Below are 24,924 nucleotides of genomic sequence, written 5' to 3' on the forward strand. Positions count from 1 at the left end.
CCTGGACACCCATGTCCTTTCATGTCTCTGGACATTTGCATGCCCTTCCCCATGACTGTGGAGCTTTTCTCAGTTCCCCTCTGTCACCCCACCACACTGGCCTTTCTGTACTACCCTGTGACAGCATGTTTTACATGATCGTGGTCTGTCTCCCTAGTAACTTAAAGAGGACTGCAAATTCTTTGTCCTATTCTCATTCTTGAGGGAGCCTCATTCTCTCCCTCTCATGAGGCTTGTTCAGCTGCTGGCCGACCAGCCAAGTGAGAGCGCCATCTTGGATACCTGAGAAACCCCAAACAAGAACACCCACTGGGCCCAGTATCTATCTGTGGAAGATACTAAACACTGTTGTTTCAAGCTACTAAATTCTGGAGCACTTTGTTTCCGATGCAACAAATCCCTGGAACAGACCCCCTCACCAGTCTGTGATTCCCCAAAAAAGCAGGGATTATGTCCTTGTCACCTCTGGATTGCTGATCCCAGCCCAGGGTGTGGTAAGGAGCAAGTTAAGTGCTCTGCAAATACTCCTTGAATGAATGAATGAAACACACCAAAATGCCCTGTTCACCCTGAGATAGAATAGATTTATTAGCAAGAGGTAATCAGGAAACATATATTTTTACAAAAATGGAAACCTTTTTTTTTTCCAAACAAGCTGTAAGTTGAAATATTTTAGGACTTGAAATAGAATTCTCATACCACTAGGTATTGCTTACAGCAAAAGTTGTCTGTTTGTTTTAAGTGGAGCATGCCTGCCACTTTAGAGTTAACCTGTATTTTCTATACTGTACAATGTAAAAAATACATGTTAATATTCACAGAATAAGCACTACAGTACTATATTCCTGCTAGAAGGCATTTAGACAGGACTACAGTATATGCAATAAAAACACTTGGTTATTGATTTCCTAATTCTACAGTGTGGTACTATTTATCACAAGGTATACAGACTTAGAGCATCTCAACATAAGCTTGTAGTGACCATTAGGTGGTTAAGAGTGTAAGTTACATTTTTGTGTTCCCAACTTCCAGTGAATGCTGGGCAGCAGTTGGCAAAAGTCGATGCGACTGTGTATTGTGACTCCATTTTCCTCTGGAAGTTCCAGAGCCTCGTCTGATTTTACTGAGATGGCTATTCATGCTATCTGATGTTATTCCTAAAGCAGGGAGTGACATGGTACCTGGATGAAACCACAGCGTTGTTGTTGAATGGCATGGTTCTTGGCAGAGAGGACTCCCTTCCGTCCAGTTTACTGGGAGATGGAGAGTTTTGAGACCTGCGATTTTGGCTGAAAAGCTGCTTTGGAAATAGGCATCACCATCAGCGGAAAGATTTGTCAATGACTGGACTTCAGGGTATGGTTTCCCTCTCCTGCCTCCCCCCCCCCCACCCCCACCCAGTTCTAACAACTACATGGAACATGCTGGGAGGATGCCTGGGTGGCCGACTCAACCCAGGGGCCTGGGCTGGGGAAGGATGGGGGCAGGACTGGTGCCTAAGATTCATGTATGCACAGGGGCTGTTTTCCCTTCTGAGAAGACTGAGGGGTCTGGGAAGGACAGACTAAGAGTACAGTTGTTTAAAAAAAACAGGCACTGCAGGAGACAGGGTAGGTGAAGTCTTAGTGCAGAAATTCATATTCCAGTTCTACAGGAATCTAAGAACAAGAATAGATTTGTATTCTTGAAGAAGCACATACTGAAGAAGGAAATCCAGAGAAACCAAACAAATAATATACAATATCATACAGCATGTGTACAGGGGAGCGGCTGCGTCCGGGCTGGTGCAGCTTCAGGTGGGAAGTTTTGGTTCTATTCGGAGAGAAGACTCGTAGAGGCTTTCTTCGTCCATTACAAAGGATTGATCCAGTAAATATTGCGTTACCTGAAAAACAGGAAAAAGAGAAAAAAGAATGGCAGGGTTATGGGACCTCCATATTACAACAACTGTCTCATGGGAATCAGATATCCTTACTTGGGGGTCAGGTCAGTACATAAGGCAAAATCTCTTGAGTTAAGCGGTTGTTTTGTCTTATTATTATTACATCATCTTAACATTTATCTTAATATTAATATTGAAACCACATATAGTAAAAATTACCCTAGACTGCTATTTCTTTGGCTGTGTACTAGATGAAGTGTTTTGGGCCCATATTTCATTAAAAAATGTGTCTAAAAATGTCAGTTGTCAAATTGAGGTTGTGGTGTTCTTTCGGTGTTCACAGTTCTTTCGGTGTTTCTGTATGTTTGAAAAGTTTCATAATAAAATGTTGGGAAAGTATATTTAAACCTTAGGATTATGTAGTACTGTGAGATGTTTACCCCAAGAGAGGCAAATGGGAAATGAGGCTGTTGGACGGAAGGGCCTTCTTATTCCCCCACCCCCTGGCTTACTCGGAGTGGAAAGTCAGGAAGATTCACCTGTGGGACGAAATTATTCTCTTTCTTCCTGCTTCCCTATCCCCTCCTGCTCCCAAGTGGGCTTTGCTGAATTCCTGTGCCTTAACATGTAAGAGGGAGCAGAACTGGCATCTCACAAGCAGATCTCAGCTCCAAAGAGAGGCTTGCCAAGGCTCATTTATTTGTCAGTTGTACTGAGAGTGCATTTTTCCCATAGAAAGCCAGAGCAGAAAGGAAACATTTCTTATTACATGTTTGGGACTTTTCTGATAGTTACTTGAGAAAAATCAAGGTTTTGTGGCATGTGGTCTTGGCTAATTGACTCTCTTTGCTTCTGTGATGGACGGAACCTGCTGTCAAGAATGCTGATTAATAATTGCAGATAAAATGATTATCATATCAGATTAACGGCCCATATCTAGCATCTCTGGGAAGATATCACAGCCTAGTTTAACCCACACGCACTGATAAAGATATCACGATTTTACCTATCATATGAAGTAAACCAGTCTTTTATACCTAGCTAGTAACTTCATGTGAACAGCCTTTCCTAGAGCACAAAACTCTCTACCCAGCCACTCCCCTGGGAATTAGCATAGTGTCACAGTCTCCTTGTTAGTTGCCTCCATAATGAGCATGATGGAGATCAATTGCCTTGAGAAATTTTACTTCAGTGGGAGATGGTTGCAAATATCACCACTACAAAGCTGGTAATGAAAGATTCCAAAGAGCAGTCCTAAATATTTGTATTGCATCAGAGTTTGAAGGAAAGGAAGTAGGTCACTCCTGAGACTTTCCAAGGAGGGACGTGAGCTAGAGAAGCCCATTTGGTCTCTATGGCAAGTCTCCCCAAAAACAAAGCATTCTTCCCAAAACAACAAATACAGTCCCCAAAGTACTGTTGAGTCCTTTTTTTTTTTTTAAAGGAGGTATTGGGGATTGAATCTGGTATTAAAGAGAGGGGGAAATGGTCCTTAATTCATGAATATATGGAAGTGAGCCTATGGATTTATTTTCAGGTGAGAGTGGATATTTGTGGTTGTTTGGAACTCTATGTACCCCAGAAAATCATGATTGTAAATTTAATCCATTCTGCTGGGTGTAAGACTGGAGTCTTTTATAAACAGAATGAATACAGAAAAAAAGAGAAAGCCATGGAAGCAAGAAGCTGAAACCAATCAAACCCGGAAGAGAATGTAAAGACCAGCAGACACTGCCATGTGCCTTGCCCTGTGGTAAGGACCCATGGATCGCGGGTAGCTGGTCTTCTGGAAGAAAGCATTGCCTTGATGATGTTTTGATTTGGACATTTTTCTCAGCCACAAAACTGTAAGCTAATAAACACCATTATTAAAAATCCCCCCTAAATTTTTTACTCATATATTATTTTTAACTACATTTTTAGGTAGTTAAAAAAGTCAAATAGTAGTAGAAGTTTCAAGACAAACAGCAGTCCCTTGTCTCATCCCTCCACAACCTGCAACCTCACCCCCTAGAGACAACCACTGCTGGTTCTTTGAGAGCCTCCCTGTCCAGTACAGAAGCCACCAACCATACTTGAAGTGTGACTAGTCTGAATGGAGCTGTGCAGTGAGTGTAAAATATCCACTGGAGTTTTGAATTTTTAGTATGGCAAAAAAAAAAAAAAAATCTCAAAAGTTTTTACATTAGTTATTTTGAAATGAAAATATTTTGGATATACTGTGTTAAATAAGATATATTAGTACAGTTAATTTCATCTATTTCTTTTTTTTTTTAATGTGGCCACTAAAAATTTAAACTTACATATGTGGCTTGCATATATTTCTAGTGGATAACCCTATTTTAGAGATTTCTTCTGGTAATTATCTCTGTTTTTCTATATTAAGTCTGTTTTTCCACCAACTTTTTATTTAAGAGAAAATATAAAACTTAACAAAAACAACATAAATGCTTGTGTGTGTGTGTGTGTGTGTCTGAACCATTTGAAAGTAAATGGTATTGCACTTGCCCTTATGTTCAGTATGCATCTCCTAAAATTAAGGACATTCTTCTGTATAACCACAACCTCATTGTATCCAAGACATTTAACATTAGTGCAATAATACTATCTGATAGACACATCATATTCAAATTTCTTTTAACAGTCCCCCAAATAACCTCAATAGCTTTTTTTTTTCCTTTCAACTCTAGGATCTAACCCACATATATACATTGCATTTAAGTCATGTCCTCTAGTCTCCTTTAACCTAGAATAGTACACTTTGCATTTTTTTGTCTTGCATGACATTGATATTTTTCAAGAGTATAGCTAGTGGTGTGCTAGAATTGACTCATACCAGCTTGTGAGAGCCAGTTGTTAGTATCTCTTCCCTACTCTGGTTGGTAGTTTGAAATCAGCCCTGCGAGGAGAATTCAAACCATGGAATTTACCGTAAGCTACATATCAGCACACCCTACCCCAAACACACATACACCTTCCCCCAGAGCCAGTTTAACATTCACCAGCACCCTGCTGAGTATCGTATCTTGTTAGGCCCCTTATCGATCACCCAAAATCCCAGGACTCCCTGACCCTGCAACCCCTTAAGGCACTATGGGCCTTGAGCTCTCCCCAACCTCCTATCACCATCTCCTGATTTATTTCCCTTCATGGTTATAATCACCATCTATCAAAGCATATGTTTTACTTATCTGTTCATCTATCTCCCTCTGGAATGCAAACTTTCGAGGACTAGAAGCAGTTTATCTGTTCTGTTCACTGCTGTGCTCCAGCATCTAACATAGCATCTGGAACATTACAGGTGCTCAAAAAATATTTGTTGAAAGAGAGAATGAATGAAGACCAATGCAAAAGTGGCACAATTGGTTAACCCACAGCTTTTTCTTCTCTAATCTGGCTATCAGCTATAAAACAGATGAGTTCATAGAACATGGCAGAAAACAGGTAGATTCCTAAAGGACAAATCTCTCATAAAGGGAAGGGAAAAACAGTGAAAATTTGATTTGCTAGACTGCTTGGGGGTGTATTTAGAGCTGGATATTTTGGTGAACTGCACACTAGAAGGTTAAGATTTTGAATGGCAAGCAGATAGACCTCTGGGCAGAGAAGAAAGGTCATAGGATTGGGAGCAGAAAGGCCTGGATGAGCAAATTTCAGTTATTTTATCTGTAAAATGAGACTAACAGCACTGGGTTCACATAATGAAACGAGACACAGCACAACAAACTTTTAAAAAGGCAAATCCAATGATGTAATCTCCCTTTGGGGCTTCCTACAGTCAAAGTACCAGATCTTTCTAGGAGTCCACTAGTCCTGTCTGGTCCAGGCCTCTCTGAGGCTACTTGGGGATCTCTGTACTTCTTGGATGGGCCCTTTCCACCTATGCAAGGCTGTCTCTTGTGCCCCAAACCCGGATAACTCCTCCAGAAGTCAAAGACTTCTTTCTCCAGCTTAAGCTTCTCTGGACCCTAGATCAGAGCAGGCTGTGGGATTCATGCTTGCAAAGCACTCTCTATTTACTTCCCAGGTATAGATGGTGTTTCTTTGGGGACTTGTTTGTAGCGGCAAGAGGCTGAACTTAAATGTTAGTAAAGAGGATTGGTTAAATAAATGGCTTTCTCTGTACCCATAAGAAAGAATGAGGAAGCTTCTTTCGTTGCAGTAGGGAATGTTCTGCATATATGTTGTTTTGGAAAAACAGAAGGATGCTGGGCAGTGTATAGTACACTCTGCTATAGTATAAAAAGTTTGCTTGTGCTTGCATATACTCAAGAAATTGATGACATTGTTGCCTCTGGGATGGGAGCCAGGTAGATGGTGGACTTTTTGCAGTGCATCCTTTCTATCTGTGGATTTTGTACCCTTTGAATGCATTACCTTTCAAAAACCATGTTAAAACCCCTCTTCCCTAAGAGTTCTCCCTTGCTTTGGGGGAGATCTGACACAATTTTATACTCAACCCTATGGCAGGTAAAATCAGATAGGAGTGGTTTAGCACTAGCCAAGGGTGAAGGAGGGAGACCTCACCTCTAATCCTGGGACAGGGATTAGGGAGGGCTTCCTTAAAGAGGGGGCATCTGAGCTGGGACCAAGAGAATTCAGAAAGGAAAAGTGCTTGGGTGTGGAGGGGAAGAGGAAGGAAGGCGGGGCAGACAGAGCAGTTGTGAAGTCGCAAAAGTGACCCAAAATGCTGCCAGTTTACCTTTGCTTGATGCTCTATTTTGTAGGCAGTTTGTTGAAACTGGCGAATCTCTCGGATAATATGGGATATCTGTGGGAAGGAAAGAGAATTTTAGAGGACAATTTACTCTCTTAGTGCCACCCCCTACTCTGCAGAACAGAAAGTGCATCAACAAGTGCCCCAAGATGGTCTCTTAATTTGTATTTGTTGTCTCCTGGAGAATCCCATTGGGACATCATGGTTTTCTTTAAACCAGCAATCTGCTTCCAAGGGTGATACTTGTCAAGACCCTCTGGGTTAATTATGCTATGTGACTGAGAGAAAAAAATCTCCTTTAATCAGTAGCATAAGGCATCTAACATCACTTAAAAAAACCCCGCTGCCTCCAGCAAAAGCTGGTCACTTTTCTAAACACTTATTAAGTGCAAGACCTGATGCTAAGGTGCTTCCACTAGGAGAGTGCTTCACTTACATTTGACAGGGAAACCTTTTTATCAAAGATTTTATTTTGTGGAAGCTCAACCTGCAAAACAGACACAAGTGCAGTCTCTCTGCTTGAAGTGAGAGGGAGAGAAAGGGATAGCTAGAAAACCCACTCCCTGCTCAGAGGAGTCTCTTTGCCTCCACTCCAGGTCCCAGATTTTTTAAAAGAATATTTAGAAACTATTTGCTTAGGAGGTGCTGCATATGAGCTGGTGATTTTACTTTGGCCACATAAAGCAAGTGTTTATATGAACAAGAGCTGATGGGGAGGAAAGGGCTAAGTTCTCCCCTAGCCTGGTGGCAGCCCTAGTCCAAACCTGGAGGCCAGAGCAAATCAAAGGTTTTAGAGTCAGATGGACAGAGTTCAACACCTGGCTCTGCCCTTTACTTGTGGGGTGACTTTGGGCAGGTTCCTTGACCTCTCCAAGCCTTCCTGTACTCACCTGTAAGGTGAGTACCCCCCTCTCATGTACACATGGCTCAGGGCCTGCCATGTGCTCACTGATGATAGTGATGGCTCATTCTTATTGGAGAAGCTGATTCAGGCTCTCAAATGGGTGCCCCACTCCAGTTGGCTTGGCCTGGCAGGCAGAGCTTGGGTGGGCCCAAAGCTTGAATCTGGGTTTTGATGCCCCCCACCCACATCACCACCCTGCTGTCAGAAACGCACCATTCTCATCTTGGAGAAGTTGACCAGTCCATCCTCTGTGTAATTGGGCGTTCCCTCTTCGATGAAGGCCAGGTCAGTGAGGTACATCCCCAGGTAAGGGACACAGGGTGGGTCACAACTTTAAAGCAAATGGCATCAACACATTTTTTTTTCTCACATAGAAAAACAAGATTCTACTAAGAACAGGACACCCCACTTTGCACTTTTTGCAAAGGGCTTTTGATTCACCAGGAAGAATAGTAAAGTTCTGGGTCTAGGGTCAGTCCTCTGAGGTGGGGGAGTGACATGGTGCTAACTGGGGCCTCACATGGGTGAGGGGTTCTTGGTCAAGTGTCCCTTCCCTCTCTGAGCCAAGAGGCCCTCTTCTACCCCACTGTCCTCCATCCCAGATGGGCCCTTTGGTACTGATCAAGACACGTGCTGCTGCCAGTCTCTTCCCAGCTCATCTTTCCTTTCTCCACTAAAACTCCCATCCAAACCCGACCTCAGAACCACCTACCTGAGGGTTTATCATATTTCCCCCATCCCTGCCAGTTGTCAGCAGCCATCCTCTCCAGCTCCCTTGCCTCTTCCTGCTCCCAGAGACCCTTCCCCTGCTTCCTTCAGTTGGTCTGTTATAAAGTCTCCCTGTGCTTCCCTTCCTGCCTGGTGTCTCCCACCCACCCAGCCTGGGGCCTGGGGCTCCAGAGCAGGAACTCTTGCCCTCTGGGATCACTTTCCTGGAATTGGCTCCTGGGAGGGGGCTTGGATGGAGGCTTCCATAATCGGTGGCTCTTGGGATGGGACCAACCTCTCTGACTAATGGCTTGGAAGCAGGGACTCCTGTTACTGCTCTGTCATGGGTTGGCTGTGCTTGCTCTGGTGCCCCTGGGAGTAGTACGGGGTAAAGAGGTGATTCTGTGGTGGAGCCCAGTGACCCTGTGTTCTGGCCCATCTAGTCCTTCAGGGTCAGGGGGACTCCTTGCATAGTGTTCTGCAGCCTCCTCTCAGCTGAGCACACAGAAGCAGGGTGGAATTGCTGCTTGCGATGCAGGTGGCCCTCATTTCCGCCCATTCCACCTTTGTCTCCTGGTATAACCACTTGGCAATCCTGCCACTACAGAGGAGAGGCAGAGAGGGGTGGGAGAGCAAGGACAGAAACCCAGCTTGCTTGCTCTGTGACCCTGGGCCAGTTCTTCCCTCTCTGTTCTCAAGCTTCCCCTTGCACTAAGACAATTTTAGGTGGTCTGAGGATTGATTTGAGATGATGTACAGACACTATTAAATTACATTGATTTATATGGTGAGAAACATAGTATATTTTCATTTTTTTCCCCTGGTGCTCAATAAGAGAGCCTCAGTTGGTGGTAATATGTGCTTTGACACTTTCTAACACTCACCAAATCTCCTCTGATGTTTTCTTTTCTTTTTAAATAAATAGCAACAGGTCTCAGGATCAGAGTGATGGCAAACATTAGTATTTGGCCAAAATTTAATAACACTGTTTTGTTTTCACTGAATTTATTTTTTTATGATAACCTTGTATTTTTGGCAAATAGGCTGATTTTCCATTTACTGTCATGATATAAAGCTTTCCTTTTGATTTAAATTTATTTTGGGGCAAAGTGAGTTGTTACGGGAGACTATTAAATGAACACAAATACAGCTAGCCCCTGGGTATGCAAAGTCATGAAGAAAGTGGACACCTGTAATTTGGGAAACAGTGGACAAGTGTTTTTCAAACTGTCAGTCTTGAACATTGGGTGTTGGAATCAATTTATTGGGTTTTGTCCAGATTTTAGAAAAACAGGGAAAAAAAAGAAAAGAAATGGATTAGGACAGAAAATACCTGGAATCATTGCACAGAATAAAGGAACAGATTGTTCTATGAACTTTTGTTCCCATTATATATATGTGTATGTTTGTAGTCTGGGTTTTGATGACAAATATATTTCTTACTGTGGGTTGTGATTAAAAAAAAAAAGATTGATTCATACTGGATGCAGGTGGACTTTCCTGGGTCCTTCTGCTCTAACAGTCCGAGATTGTTACACACCCAGTTTTTTATTTTCTCCCCATCATACTTCAGGTCTGAAGCACAAAGCTTGTGGGTCTGATGGAGAGTTAGTCAAAGATCTGGGAGTCTGCTGACTGGTAGGTTCTGAGTGTCACTCCCCACCTTCTCCCTGCTTCCTCGGCTCGGGGTGAGACCAGGTAACTCCAGTGCTTAAGAACCCTCTCTTAGACAGAAGGGAGGGGGCGAGGCCTGACGGCTGCAAACTGCCTGAACATGACTGTACGACCCAGCGTGTTTTGAAGGTTTTACAGGGTGGTCACCCTGACCCATGAAAACCTGAAAGTTGGGCTCAGGATGGGGGTTCTCTGATGATCAAGGTGGATCTCCCTGAGTATCGAGGTTCACCATCCCACCTAGTGGCAAGCCCCAGCCCCCCCCCCCCCCCCCCCCCGCTCACTGCCTTCCTGTGAGGGGCTGTGAAGAAGGGGCACTAGAGAGCTCAGGCCAAGTGGGGAAGTGTCAGGGCCAACAGAGTGGTCAGGACAGGGGACACATGGGGGAGTGGGCTGGCGGAGGGCACTGGAGGACCCTGCTGCCGGGGGCTGAACCACACTGAGCAGCTGAATGCAAAGGGAAATGTGCTGGGGGCTCCGTGCAGGCGTTTGGCTCCCTTGGAACTTCCCACTTAGTCATTCTGGCCTCTCCCAGGGGGACCTGATCTTGCCCTTGCAAGGGCTTTGCCAACAAAGTGCTGCTTTCAGCAGAGCCCTTGACCTGCCTGTGCCTGCTGTTTCAGGGAACAGAGCAAAAGGTGCCCCACCGCCAATTCTGATTTTGTGGGCAGTGGCTAGATGTGACACGTCATTGACTGGCCACACCTAGTCCATGTTCCTCTATACCAAGAAGTTCTATAAGAGGACTTATCTAAGTGGAATCATAGAGATCAAGTGGAACCAGCCGCTGAAAGCAAGACATGCTTCAGGAAACAGGCTGGTGACGAGCATCTGCACTCACTTCCTTCCTCCCTTCTCTGCACTGCCCCACCTGTGGACAGGCCGCTCTCTCTTATGAGTCTCTGCTGGCTCTGGCCAGGGATCTCCTCGCAGAGGGGGTGCCTGGGGCTGGGCTGTGTGGGTTGAACTCCCTGGGGTCATAGTCCAGGGTTCTGGCAGGTGGTACAGGGTGATTAGTACTCAGAAAAAAACACCACAGTGCGGGGAGCAGAGTCCAGTCCTGTTTTCTGCCAGCTGGGTGCTAAGAGCAGCAGGCCAGGCATTTGCTGCATGGTCACAGGCAGGAAAGGACAACTGAAATTGACATTCTGCCCTCTTGGAGCCCCTGCGACTCTGGCACGCCAGAACTTCCTGTGGACTTGTCATATGCAGACAGATGGATCTTTATCCCCCTTGGACCTTGTATGGAAACAGCATGGAGGTCAGCTGGTTACCTAGCTCCCCACAGCTAGTCCGATCCTTGATTTAGGGGAAAAAGGAGGGAAACATTTTATTGCAGCAGTCTGTAATCCATTAGAGCATTTTGCTCCTCTAAATCAAGGACTTCCTATTCAAATTAAAGACCAAGGGTGCAGACATGCAAATGTGTGCTGGGTTGAGATTAGACAGGGCAGGCAAAACTGGAACCAACCCACAAAGAGTTCATGCCCAGATTTGACTGAAATTAAGTTCTCAGCCAAAGTGTGCTACAGGGAAGATGAGAGGAGGGGCATGAGAAGAGGAGAAGGTCATTCCCAGGGTCCCAGGGGAGGGCGCTGGAGGGGCACATACAGCACGGGCTGTAGGGGAGCCAGAGGATAGTTAAGAGAGTGGCTGGGGAAAAGGGATGTAGGATTAGGGGTGAAGTCTTAGCTGGTAAAGGCAGTAAGGCCATTCTTGAGCCTGGGTGCTCAAAATCTAATATTTAAGCGTAAAAGATTTAATATTTTAATGATAGGCTGAAAAAGTTGCCTGGACACCTGAATGGGGTGAGTGCCCACATGCTGAGGCCCATCCCCCACCTCCTTGTTGGCAGACTGCCATCTTGCTCCCCTGCCCATTCTCCCCTATTATTCATGGCAGCATCGCTCCTTGTGAAAATCTTAGAGCCTTAGGAGAAAAGGTACAAACTTTTGCCCCATGCCTCCTCATTCCAGTCTGCATGGTTTGGCCCAAGTCCCCATAAGGCAACAACCTGATTTGCATAAAGGTCTTGACTCCCTGTGCTACAGGGATCAGCGGGGTCTGGGAGAGGTGCTTACACAGCCCAAAGGAAACTTGAAAGAGGAAAGACAGTCAGGATGGGGACTCTGAGACAGAACGGGGTCCCTGGGGCAGTAAGGCGATGGTGGAGCGCAGTGGCTGAAGAAGCCATGAGCAGTAGGTGCGCAGAGCGGTGCCCAGGGGCAGGCAGACAGTTGGTGAATGCACGATGGGGAGCTCCCCACAAGCAGTCCACCAGGACTCCAGGGAGCCTGGGCACAAGAGAGATGCTGGACAGCACAGATGGGTAGGACATCTGTCTGAGGACACAAATAAAGTGGACATGGTCAAGGCAATGGCACATGGAGCTGGCAAAGGACAGACCAAGGACAGCAGGAAGAAAATGAGAACAGGCAGACAAGGCTGGCAGGTTGGGAGTGGGGCACAGTGCAACAAAGCCACTGTCAAGGGCAGGAGGTTCTGACTGGTCCCACTCCCCAGGTTGGTGGGTGTGAACTCCTGTGGAACCCGTATTGACAGTGGGATCCTTCACGGAAGTCTACTGCCTGCACTTGACAGGGACTGGGACTCCCAGGGTTTCTCCAAGGTCAAGTGAGAAGCCAGTCAGGCCAGGAGAGAAAGGGCAGGGTCAGCGCCACGGGCATGTGTTCAGGTGTCCATGGGGCACACAACAGGGCCACTCAATGAGAGCAGGGCAGAAACCTAATGCAGAAGCCTAAGTGAGCATCTCATGGGAGTGATAACAGCAAATCTCACATTTCATGTGAGTGTGTGGCCACGGTGAGTACAAATGGGCTGAGCCATTGTTCCCTGGAAGAGTTCTCCTGGAACCTCATGGGGTCGGGGAGTGGGAGCCCAAGACAAAGCAAGGAGCCTTGGAGGCCAACTGGGGCCAAGTTACTGTGGCCATATGTCCTCAGCTCAGCCACTAGCTCCTTGGCTTCCTCCTTTGGGAAACAGGATGGTTGAATCTGCCTTAGAGCAATAGTTTTCAATGGGATGATTTTGCCCCACCCAGGGGACATTTAAAAATTGTCTAGAGACACTTTTGCTTGTCATGGGGGGTTGGGGGGACTGAGGGAGGGGAGAAATACTTTTAAATATCCTATAATGCACAGGACAGCCACCCCCAGTAAAGAATTATCTGCATCAAACTGACAATAGGGCTGAGGTTGAGAAACTGGCCCTTATGGGGCATATTTATGGGGTTAAATGCACTTAAGGCTAGGAAAGCTATTGGTGAACTATAAGGTGCTATATTGGTAAAACTGTATGTCTTTAATTTCCAAGATGCCATTGTCTGTAAAATGTACTCTTAATTGATAGTTACTCTCATGTAAAAAAGAAAACAAAATCACATTAAGTGAATGCATTGACTTTAAAACAGATCCTGATGTCAGAAATTTGAAATAAAAAAAGAGTGCATTTTAGAATTAAGGAACCTGAGACAACCATTATTCTATTACTGTGCTTGTTGGGTTCCAATGTGTGTGTCCTGTGCCTCGTCAGAGAAAGGCCACCAAAACTGTGGAACTTTTTTAGCAGACAATGGAGGACAAAGCTGACCCACCCTTGGGGTTCAGGATGTCTAGGGGTCTTGTGGATAGACAGACAGACAGACAGAACTGTTTCAGCCAGGTGTGCCATGTGAATGCCTTTGCAATGTGGCTCTATACTTTAAAAAATAACAGCGACAAAACGACACACACTTACTTTTTCAGAGCTTCTCTCAGATTCTTAAATCTGCCCTCTGATGACACAAGTTTTTGGAGCTTATCAATCAAAGCTTTGGTCTAGAAGGAATTAGAAGCATTTACTAACAGACAGCACTCATGGAGGCCCGCGGCTCTGGCCCACACTCCAGCATGCTGCCCTGGCTCTGGTGAAGGGCGTGGATCGTGGGGAGGTGGAATTCAGAGACTTCCTGGATCTGAGAACCTTGCCCCAAACTCCACTGGAGTCTGACACAGATCCTTGTTTGGCGTGCACATGCTCACACAAGCACCTCCTGGAAACACACCAGTGGGGTGCAGGGGACCTGAGCGTTGAGTCTGGCTTTTTGAAAAGTGGTGGGATCCTGAGACCCAGCTTGTCTAGGACATGTTGGGTGACTCTGAGGAGCCTGCAGTTGGCAGGGAATGCTGGGTTTTCATGATCATGATCCTCCTCAGGACACCTACCCAAGGGATATGACACCTTCTCATACCTTCACTCTTACACACCAGGAGAACCACCCAAATATGTGAATCATGAACAAAAGTGGGAAATCCCCGATTGTCAAACAAGCAAAGACCTTGATGGAGAAGAGCAATCTCACGACAAAGGGGTCTGTCTGCTGAATGCCCAGGCCAGGCCCAGCCCACACACGGGGCTGAGGCAAAGTTTCAGGGTCGAAAATCTGTCTATAGACCCGAAGTGTGCCTATGGGAGCACTGGGATGAGTCTGGTTTCACTCTCTGGACCCCAAGGTGGCCTGAGGGAACTCCTATGAATCTGAGATCCTCAGTTCCCTCATTTATAAAATACTGAGATGAATTAGTGACCTCCTTTCCAGGTTTGTTATTCAAAATTCAGAGTGTGGCCGAGAAACTATGCTGGAGAACGGCAGTGCACCTTGTGTCCAGGGGGCTGGCCAGCCCGGAAGGAAGTGCCTTGGGATGCTGGCCACAGGAAGCCAAGCACACAGCTGTTCTTTGGGTCAGATTTTCATCTGAGAAGTCGGCCCACAAAAAGTGACAATCTACCTCTTTATTCTGATTAAAGAAGAGATCAACGTCTATTTTTCAAGGGGAAAGAATGGCAGAATGTACTATTCAGTCCATTATCAGAGAGGAGAAGGAAGTTTGTCATTGGTTTGGACTTAACCTGCTGAAAGCAAAAAAAAAAAAAAAAAAAAAAGATTTTGGAACTGGTAAAGGAGACACAAGCCTGGACAGCACAAACCTTGCTGAGTCAAGGGCAGATGATTCTGTTTTCATTTGAGATACCTGCTTTCACACAACTGGGAAAACCTAGATGCCCAGGTCAACATTCACCCCAGGGTCTCAACTTCTGTCCTCCACTTTCTCTCTTTCTAGAGCTGCTCAAAAAGAGGGGTGGCAAGTCTGTGCTGCACCTGTCTTTCCTCTTCTTTTCCACCTACCTGCAGAGGAATGACCTGTTATGGCTTGAGGCCAGGTGTGGAGATAAATGTTTGGAGACCTAGGGCCTGACTGGGATCTGTCACCTACCCTCGTGTACTCACATGCACATCACTGTCCTTCATTTTGCTGGTCTAAGCTTCTACCTGGGGAAATGGGAGGGAAGGTCCATGTGTTCCCTATGGGCAGTACAGGTTCAGATACTCTGGAATTGTGGGTGACACAGAGGCTAGATTGAGAGGACCTAGTGGCCAGATAACTCTGGGTGAAGTGTCACTGCTTGGAGGTTGTGAAAATGTAGAGGGGATATTCCAAAATGTGGGTTTTTCTGCATACACCTGGGACCAATTTGTGACTCTCAACTGGGCACACCTTGGTTCCTTCCACAGGTCTGTGCCTACTTGCCTTGTGTGTCTGCACCTCTTTGGATTGTCACAGTCTGGTCTGGAAAGGCACAGAATTTTCCCAGCTGCTGCTTAAAAATGTGTTGTACTAGGGAAGGATAGAAGGATTGAGAGGTGACTGCTAAGGGGTATAGAGTTTCTCTCATTGGAGTAATGAAATTGTTCTAAATTTTTTTTGTGGTGATGAATGCACAACCCTGCAATTATACTAAAAGCTATTGATTGTACACTTTGGTTGGATGGTGTGGTATGTGAATATATCTCAATAAAACTGCTTTAAAAAAGTGTTTTGCATTTTGATTCAGTTCCAGCATTTTCTGGCAAGACTAAGAACTACTACCCATTGATGTTCACTGGGGATACCAGGCTCCTGGGATAAGGGGCTTTTCCCTGGAGTATGGACATCAGTGGGCAGAAATGTGGGGACTCTTGGAATATGTCATTGAAGCCAGGGTCCAAGCAAGGAGACTGACTTGGAGGTAGGGTCAGAAAGATGATTATAAGGCCTCCCAAATACCATTCTTTCCTGTTTACCAACAGAAGACTTCAGGATGGCCAAGGCTGCTCCTTTCCAACTTCACAAGGAAGATGAAGGGCATGAAGCCAAAAATATTAACCGAAGAGAGGCTTCTGTTCCTACTAAAACACAACTGTCCCCATGAGCAGTAACACAAAACACTATTAGTCATCTATACCATCCTATGGAGGAGCATCACCAGATCCTTTTCTGAGGGAAAATTTTGTTAGCAGAAGGTGGAGAGGGGTTGGCGGGAGAAGAAAAGGGAAATGGAGAATCGAAGTCCTAAATTAAGCCTGACTACTTAACTAGGTAAACTAGGACATGATACTTTTCTGCATTAATATGCTCAGGCCAGCATATTGAAAACAATGCTAAAACTAGCTGCTAAGGCTGCATTTCAGACCCTCTAAAAAATGTGTCCATTTTGGTGGGTCACAAATGTCCATGGAATACCTGCAGAGAGAGGGAGTGAACAGTCCGTGGCTGGTGCTGAACAGGCTATAGCCATGGCCTCCAGAAGCCCTTGGAGCCAGGCATTGTGTAGATGTATGGCTATAGCTCAAGATGAAGGTCTGGGAGGAGCCAGCAGAGTCTAGCTGCCTTAGTGGGTGGAGATCTGGGTGTGCTGTCAGAGGCATCTTTGATTGTTTCATGTGGCTTCTGCATGACATCATAGAATGCAGGCCAGCTTAGAAGGTTGAAGCCACATGCCCTAGTCTCTAACTGCCTTTGATTCTATTCTCCAAAAAGAACAGAACTTCAGGATGGTATGAAGAAGGCAATGTTAGAGAATGAGACCAAGAAATTCACTGAGCATGGGTACCAGAAAGCCCCCAGGAGATGGGAAAGAAGAGCCCAGCCGGGAGGGCCCCTGGAAAAGATGACACCACCCCACTAGTACAGGGCAGGAACAGCAAGATATTGGCCAGGAATGGGCGTCTCAGACCCTGAGCCCTGCCCGAACCTTGACTGCCCAGATTTGCTGGGATGAGTTCAAGGCTCTGCAGTAGCTCTGACTTCAGAAGTCCACAAGAAAGTGTGCCACATGTAGCTAGATGTGCCTGCAGCCCTGAACTCCTGTGTTCGCAGTCTCTTTTCTTTCCAAGAGCCCACTGACAAGAGTGGCCTCTTCTACTTGTCCTTGCCCTGATCTTGGATCTTTGTGTGCAAAGAAGCAAGAGGCCCAGCTTCACTGGGATGCAAGACCAGAGAAATCAAGGAGGCATCCTTGCAGCACTCTGCAGTCCTATTGTAATCATGGGCTGGAGTGACCGAGAGGCGATAGAAGGGCAGGGGAGATGCCCCATGGCTGTCTTGAGTTTGGCTGCTGGTCGAAGTAGGAAGGATTTATGGACCTCCGCCTGTTTGGTGGATAGGATCATGACCTGCCATTGATATGAGGGGGCTAGTAAGGAGTAGTAATAAAGAGAACAATAAGAAGGACATGTATGCAAATCCAGAGTGGTTCAAATGAGACAGGCCCCTTAGAGGTCCTGGACCCCACCCAGTCCACCTGGATTATCTGTCTTTAGAGGCCTACCCAGTCCACTGGTGGTGCTCATCGAGCCTCCTGCCCCCATGCAACCTGAGGCTGTGGCATCCATCGATTGCACCAAGGAAGTGACCCAAGTGCCCTATCGTGCCCTCTTTCTAAGAATGCTGCCCTCTTCTGACCCCAGGGAAGAATTCATTTTTATGGTTTTCTAGAACCATTTTCAGAATGAATATAGTTAAGATCACCAACTATCCAGTGGGTAGCAGGGACCGGCTAGCTCTCTGGTGGTCAGAAGGGCTGGTGAAATTAGAATCCTGAAAAGGGATTTACAGGATCATCTGATCACTATCTCAGCAACTGTGCAGATCTGGGCTGGGATCCGCATGAAGGCATTTCTCTTTTACCCCAATTCAAGGAGAAAAGTGTTGAGACCAATAATTACTGTCTTACATGTCTCACTTATTCAAGGGCAAATTTATTTTTCAAGTAGGAATTAAGTCCCATAGATCCTGGTGCCAGGTCAGTGGACCTGATATCTGGTCCCTGGTGACAAAAGAGAAGAGATTCTTTGCACTAGGGAGTTTTTGTCCTCAGCCCTGTCCTTTGCCCACTAATGGTTGCCCAGTGGCCCTGGCCCAGCCCCAGCCCAGCCTCCAGGAAGGCAGTGGTGTCTGCCTCCTGCTCCCACCTGCTTAGAGACTTTGAGCCATGTCTTTTTGAGCCGGAAGATTGCACTCCGGTTCATGGACGAGGTGATCTCCAGCACAGCATTGTAGTTGTGTAAGCAGCGGCATATGTCAGCCACAGCCACCCACTTCTCGATGGCGCTCACCCTTGCACTGATGTCTTCATTGCGGATGATTTCTGAAGCGATCAAGTTACTGATCTTTAAGCCAGTGCAGTAAGACAGGAAAAAAGGAAGAGGAATAAGTATTATAAAGATGGTAAATCACCATTATTTGCAGGTATGATTGCACGTTTGAAAAATCCCAAAAGAATGAATTGGCAAACTACTAGAACAAATAAGAACTCATTAGGATGGCTGGATAAAGAATATACAAAAAATGAAAAGGTTTTCACTATATTAGCAGTAACCAATAAGCAAATACAGTGAAAAAAAAAGATTACCTTAAAAATAACAAAGGAACTTTGTACATTACCTGTGAATTTAAGTTGATGAGAGCTATGTGGGGTGCTACATAGAAAATAAAGTTTCCAGAGCATATAAAACCTTGGAAAATGGAGAAAGAGATCAAATTCCCCAAATGGAATTTAAATATGACTCTTATTTTCTCAAAACTAATACATGAGTTTAACACAACCTGATAAAACATACAATGGAAGTTTTCTTAAGAACTTGACAAAAGGACTCTAAATTTCTATCTGGAAGAATAAATAGTCTAAAAGAGCCAGTCTCTGAAGGAATCTCCTGCCATACAACTAGACCTTGGATAGGATGCACACTTTGAGGCTTCATTCATCTTACATATAAGATAGAAGAGTTCTCCAAGAAGTTCATTCCTCCCTTCTCCCCAATATACACAAATAAAATATAGGTTGGATCTGGAGCAGCCAGGAGGGTGGGAAGCTGGGTCAGATCCAACCTACATTTAATTAGGGAATTAGAGTTGCTGGGAGCCAGGGCAGCAGGTAGAGTGGGACCTCCCTCTACATTACTTTGCAACTTCCTGTGAATCTATAATTATTTCAAACTAGAAAGTAAAAAAAAAAAAAAAATATATATATATATGTATACACACACACAGAGACACACACACATTGATATAAAAAAAATGAGGGTGGTAAAGCAACATTTACAGACAACATTTCCACTGAAAGACCTTTTCAAAAAGAATTTCTAAATGTTGCATATCGAGAAGAATGGATTGGAAAACTACTTGAGAATGGTTTAAGACTCAGAAAAGAATAAAACAAAACAGTACACATATTATATTTCTTAAATAATTTAAAGTAGTATTTAAAATTTTTCCCATAAAGAAAACACCAAACTCAAATGGGTTTATTTATGAGTTTTACTAATTTTTTAAGGAACAGGTCAGTGCAAGTCTTATATGAACTTCCAGAGAATAGAGAAAAAAGGAATACGTGCAGTTGTGGCTTGAATTGTGTTCCTCAGAAAAAAACATAGTCTTAATCTTAATCCATTCTGGTGGGTGTGACCCCTTGTAAATAGTACCTTTGGAGGACGTTGTTTTGATTAGGGTGCGATCAGTGGAAACACGATAGGTCTTAATCAGGACTAATGGAGTCCTTTATAAGCAAAGAAATTCAGTGAGAGAGAGAGAGAGAAAGCTACACGGAGGAGCAGAAGCTGGAAGCTGGAACCCGGAAGAGAAAGGTCATTACTATGAAACGGGAAAGCCAAGAAACCTCAAGGACTGTCAGCTGCCTCCCAGCTGACCCTGGGAGGAAGCAAGCCTTCCAGCCTCGTGAGACAACAATGCCCCTTGTTTACACCTACTTGAAGTATCATGTTTGCTTTAGCAGCTGGGAAACTAAGACACCTGCCAAGTTATTCTAAGAGGCTGATATTACCTTGATACCACAGCCAGATAAGGACAATACAAGGAGGGAAAACTATACACTTGTTTCATACTTCATGACCATATTGGGTTTGTTCTTGGAATGCATGGATTGTTGAATATTAGAAAAATCTATAACTGTTATTCAACACATCAACAGATTAAAAATGATAAACCATATGATCATCTCAATAGATACAGAAAAAAACCCCCACATTTGATGGAATTCAATACTAATTCATGGTAAACAAACAAACAGGAATAGAAAGAACTTTCCTTAACTTGATAAAGAAATAAACATCATCCTAATTGAAGAAATGTGAGAAACATTCCTTTCAAAATTAGGACCAAGACTCACTATAAGCAATTCCATTCTACACTCTACTGGAGAGGTTCCAGACTAGGGTGTGGCAAACGAGGCACCCAGGGTGCAAGTGCAGACACCTGTGACTATGTGGCTCTTTCAGTGTTGTGCCCTGGGCCCCTCACTCACCTCTCTTTAGTTTTAACTCCAGTTTGGGAGATCCTAGCTAATTCCATTCAATAAAACAAGGAAATGAAGGTAAAAGGATGGAAAAGAGGCAAAAGACTAGTGCGAGGGAGAGATTAAGAAACTGAGTTTCAGGCCACCATGATAATCACTGTGATGGGGGCACATATATTGTGTATCTGAAAAAAAAAAAGGTAGATTTTAACATAAGAGACCAAATCCCAAGCAGTTACAAGGGGCAGCCTGTGGAAGCAGACTATGTACATTGAAAGCAGGCTCTCCTGCTACAAAAATTTAACCTCCCTGGGCCTCAGTTATTCCATCCATAAATAAAAGGCTACAAAATCTACAGTGCCTGGCATGTGGTAAACATTCAATAAATGCTGACTTCATATTCTAGTCTTACTTACTTGAGTCCTGGGTACATGTAGGACAGGGAATTGAGAGGGACAGTGTTTTGCTGCCTAGTACTCATTTTCAAGTTGTGTGTAAGGTGTGTTGAGATCCAGTCTTCAGGCATCTTTCCCCGGGGCCTTGCCTGGTCTCTGTCACTCATTCTCTCCTGATAGACACGTGGGTTTCCTTTTTGCTGCTCTGGTCACTGTAGGAACTCCTGGGTGCCCAGGGCTGGGAGGCCCCAAAGATCTGCTCCCCTGACTGGATTATCCGGGCTTTCTGTTTCCTCTGGGCTGGGGTGTGTTTGCCAGGGGACTATCCCTGTCCCCTGCTGTAGGTGATTGATGTGTCCCTGACCAGGGGATCAGGGTAAGTGGAATCATGTGCTCCCACCTCCAGCCATCAAAGGTACTTTCCTTGTGTTGATGATTAAACTCAGAGGAATGAAAATGTCAAGTGCAAATTCCCTCAGGGTGGTCATGGGCTGGGAGTGAATGGTCTCTGTGGTTCCCAGGGTCAAAGCCTGGGCAGAGGTGGAGAAGCTGCCAGGAGAGAGATTTTTTACCCCCCAGTCAGGGCTGTGCAGCAATGGAAGGCCATGAGCTCCCATATACTCCCATACACTACCTCAGACATCTGTCCTCCTAGTCCTCCTCCTTCATATATGAAAGGAGAAGAGTCCCATGTTTTAGGGTTGGTGTGAAGCTGTCACAAGTTTATTGTGCACATAAAGCACAGTTCTAGGCTCGGGATAGGAACTCAGTTAAAGAAGTTTGTGAATTTTCCTTGCAGATGTCAGTCATGCCTTAGAAGTGGGGCTGGGCCTGTGGGCCCCAGCTCTCGGCTGCTGTCATGCTTTCCTGAGAAGGGATCCTGGGAGCTAGGGGTAGCGGTGGTCATGTGATGCCTTCCCCCCGCCCCCACCTTAGTGTCCTAATCAACCATTCCAGGCCCTTCCTGCTATATATGCTGGGCTGCTTTGCTGCTCCAGTTTTTGGTCCCATTTCAATAGTTCTTCTAGGAAAGCTGGGGGAGGGAGGTCTAGGAGGAGGGTGATGGAGAAGCCAGATGCTGGGCCTTCCTGATCCGAACCAGGGTCACTCATGAGCCCTTGGCCTAAACACAGCTCTGGTCACTACCCAGCTCTGGGGTCTCCAATCTCTTTACTGTCATCCAGTGGGGTCATCTAATCCAAAACCAAATGTAAGAAGGATTGGTGATTAGAACATTGCTTCTAGTTCAAATTTCAGTAGATTCAGAGGTTTCTGGGTAATGTACATAAAGCACTTGTCATTTTCCAGCCAAATATTGCTTTTCTTCTATCAAGATGAGGTTTTTTTTTAAAAAAAAGCATAGCAAGGAGGTCCTCATTCCTTTCTTTACAAGTTCTCTTCATTAAAGTCTCACCAAAAAGCTGCTTGAGGGAAGTGGACTTGGCCCAATGAATAGGGCATCCATCTACCACATGGGAGGTCGGCAGTTCAAAACCCCAGGCCTCCTTGACCCGTGTGGAGCTGGCCCATGTGCATTGCTGGTGCATGCAGGGAGTGCCATGCTACGCAGGGGTGCCCCCCGTGTAGGGGAGCCCCATGTGCAGAGAGTGCGCCCCGTGGGGAGAGCCGCCCAGGGCGAAAGAAAGTTCAGCCTGCCCAGGAATGGTGCCGCACGCAGAGAGAGCTGATGCAGTAAAATGATGCAACAAAAAGAGACACAGATTCCCATGCCACTGACAACAACAGAAGCGGACAAAGAAGAAGATGCAGCAAATAGACACAAAGAACAGACAACTGGGGTGGGGGTGGGGTGGGGAAGGGGAGAGAAATAAAAAAATAAATCTTAAAAAAAAAAGCTGCTTAAGGAGTAATCACAGGTCCTGAATGAGGCTCATTAAGAGCCAGTGCTGAGCTGAGTGTCTCCACACTATTGTCCAGGTTCATCTTCACATGGCCCTTTGGTGGCCAGCTCTGTTTAACAGGAGAAGAAACTGAGACTTAGGTGATGCCCTGCACATGGCCACAAGGCCCATGGTAGTGGGGCTGGAGAGTACTGCTTCATGGCATCCTGTTTCCAGCCAGGACTGTGGCCTGCTATCTACCCAGCCTCCTGCTGAAGAAAAACTCAAGAGAAAGGTGCTACCCACCCCATACTCACATCATTGAAATGCTTCGTGGTTTTCATGATATAAGGGGTCCTTTCATTCTTTTCCAGTTTCATCCAGCCTTGTCCGAAGAACTCTCTGTGGGAAGTAGGGGGAAAACCTAGATTGGATGAGGTTTGGTTTGCCATGATGATTTCTTTGCTTATAGACTGAGGTTGCCATTTCTGGGGGAGTAGCTTTCTGCAGAGCCTGGTAGGGAGAGGCAGGGACCCTGGGTTCAAGACTAGCTCTGCATGTACCAGCTGTGTGGCTTCAGGCAAGCCTCTAATATCTCAGGGCCTCAGTTTTCTCACCTGTAAAATGGGAATAACAATAACACTTTCCTTATAGGATGAAATGAGATAAGGGATGGGAAGACTCATCATATATGTGAAGTGTGGTGGGCACATCAGGTCTTGTTTTCTGACAGTGAGAACCCACATTTTAGAATCACTTTGCAGGAGCTGATCTGTAGACTTTAGTTTCTAGGAGGCCACAAAAAAGGATCAGATAAAATGATTGATAAAAGAGCCTGCAGGCCAAGCCAGCAGTGGGTTCTGATAACAGCAGCCTTCTGGAAAGCTGGTCTGTGGAAGCTCCCAGTAGAAGCTCCTCCTTTATCAGTGACCTGGAAAATGACCTGGGCAGCATCCTGTGGGCATGAAGGGCCAAGGGGAGGTGATCTGTTTGAAAAAATATACTTCACTGCCTAGAGGGAGCATATCAAGAAAAATGGCTGGTTTTACATTCAGGATATAATGCAGGTTTTCCAAAAGCTGGTACTCTCGCTTTAGGAGAGACAGCATCCAAACTGGTCAGGAGACGGGAGAGGGCCAGGGGAGCTCTCCCTTCTGGAAAGCAGGGCTCAGAGGCCCTAAAGTCATCTACAGACTCAGTTCTGGTGATTTCACTCCTGGGAATCCACTCTAAGGAAGTTTTCAGAAATTCAGAGAAATATTTAGTTACAAGGATGTTTAGCTCAGTTTTGAAAATGAAAGTGAAAATGGAAAACAGTCTAATGCAATATTGGAGACTATTGGGTAATTACTGAAAATGATGTTTACAAATGCCATTTGAGTATACTGTTAGATGAAAAATGAGGGATATGAAATTACTTAAATAGTATAATTACAATGATGCAAAAACAACCTATTAGAAAAAAGTGGGAAAGGAGACATACCAGGGTAATTGACTAGAGGCCAGAGTAGATGACACCAGTTCTTAAGCCTTCCTTAAAGTCCTAACCTGTCCCCAAAGTCTGCTTCTGTGGGTACCCAGATAATGTGCATGCATGTACACACTCCCACACACTCCCACACACTCCCACATACTCCCACTCCCACATGCACACATTTGTTCACATGTACATTCGTGCCATGCATGAACACATAGTCCTTTCCTAGACCTCCAGAATAGGAGCTCAGAGTTGGATGTGTTGTGTGAGCAGCTGACAGGTAAGGAGAGAACTTCAGGGACAGGAAAGGATACAGGGGAGCCTCCCTTATCCCTGCTGACACGTGCACATTTTTGTTTCCAAACTGTGAGGAATCCAGGCAGCTTTGGAAACCTATGGCTTCCCTTCAGGGGTGCTTTCTAAGATGGTGCTTGGAGGAGGAGGTGGAAGGAGGGCACGGATGCAGGAACCACTTACTCGTAGGGAATCTTCTTGAAGACAAGGTGGTCCAGCAGGGTCAGCTGCTCCGCAATCTCTAGGGCCGAGTGGTTTTCAAAGGGCTCAGCCTTCATGCCTTTAGCCTGCGGGCAGCAAAGCCCCGAGCTTGGCCCATGAGAAGCACCCATTGGCTCTTTGGCTGCTTCTCTGTGGGAATCTCAGACAAGACTCCCATGTGGAGTGTGGAGTGATGGGGGTC

General features: G+C 45.5%; 1 protein-coding gene across 5 annotated transcripts in view; it reads right to left on the reverse strand.

Annotated features, from left to right (window-relative positions):
* Positions 1–563: 563 nt before the first annotated feature.
* The window catches only part of RASGRF1 (Ras protein specific guanine nucleotide releasing factor 1), a 133,811-nt gene continuing 109,450 nt past the window's right edge, over positions 564–24,924 (reverse strand). For 3 of the 5 annotated variants that reach the window (XM_058294607.2, XM_071214323.1, XM_058294609.2), the window contains 7 exons: positions 24,705–24,808; positions 23,068–23,152; positions 18,176–18,373; positions 13,642–13,721; positions 7,717–7,834; positions 6,585–6,653; positions 564–1,885 (listed from right to left, as the gene is read on the reverse strand). In XM_058294607.2, coding sequence (XP_058150590.1) covers positions 1,793–1,885; positions 6,585–6,653; positions 7,717–7,834; positions 13,642–13,721; positions 18,176–18,373; positions 23,068–23,152; positions 24,705–24,808 — 747 coding nt within the window. In that variant the 3' untranslated portion in view covers positions 564–1,792. The remainder of the gene's footprint in view (positions 1,886–6,584; positions 6,654–7,716; positions 7,835–13,641; positions 13,722–18,175; positions 18,374–23,067; positions 23,153–24,704; positions 24,809–24,924) is intronic. The other 2 variants (XR_011648468.1, XR_011648467.1) reach the window with 1 other exon arrangement.

This window comes from Dasypus novemcinctus, chromosome 3 (genome assembly GCF_030445035.2).
Source record: "Dasypus novemcinctus isolate mDasNov1 chromosome 3, mDasNov1.1.hap2, whole genome shotgun sequence".
Lineage (NCBI taxonomy): Eukaryota > Metazoa > Chordata > Mammalia > Cingulata > Dasypodidae > Dasypus > Dasypus novemcinctus.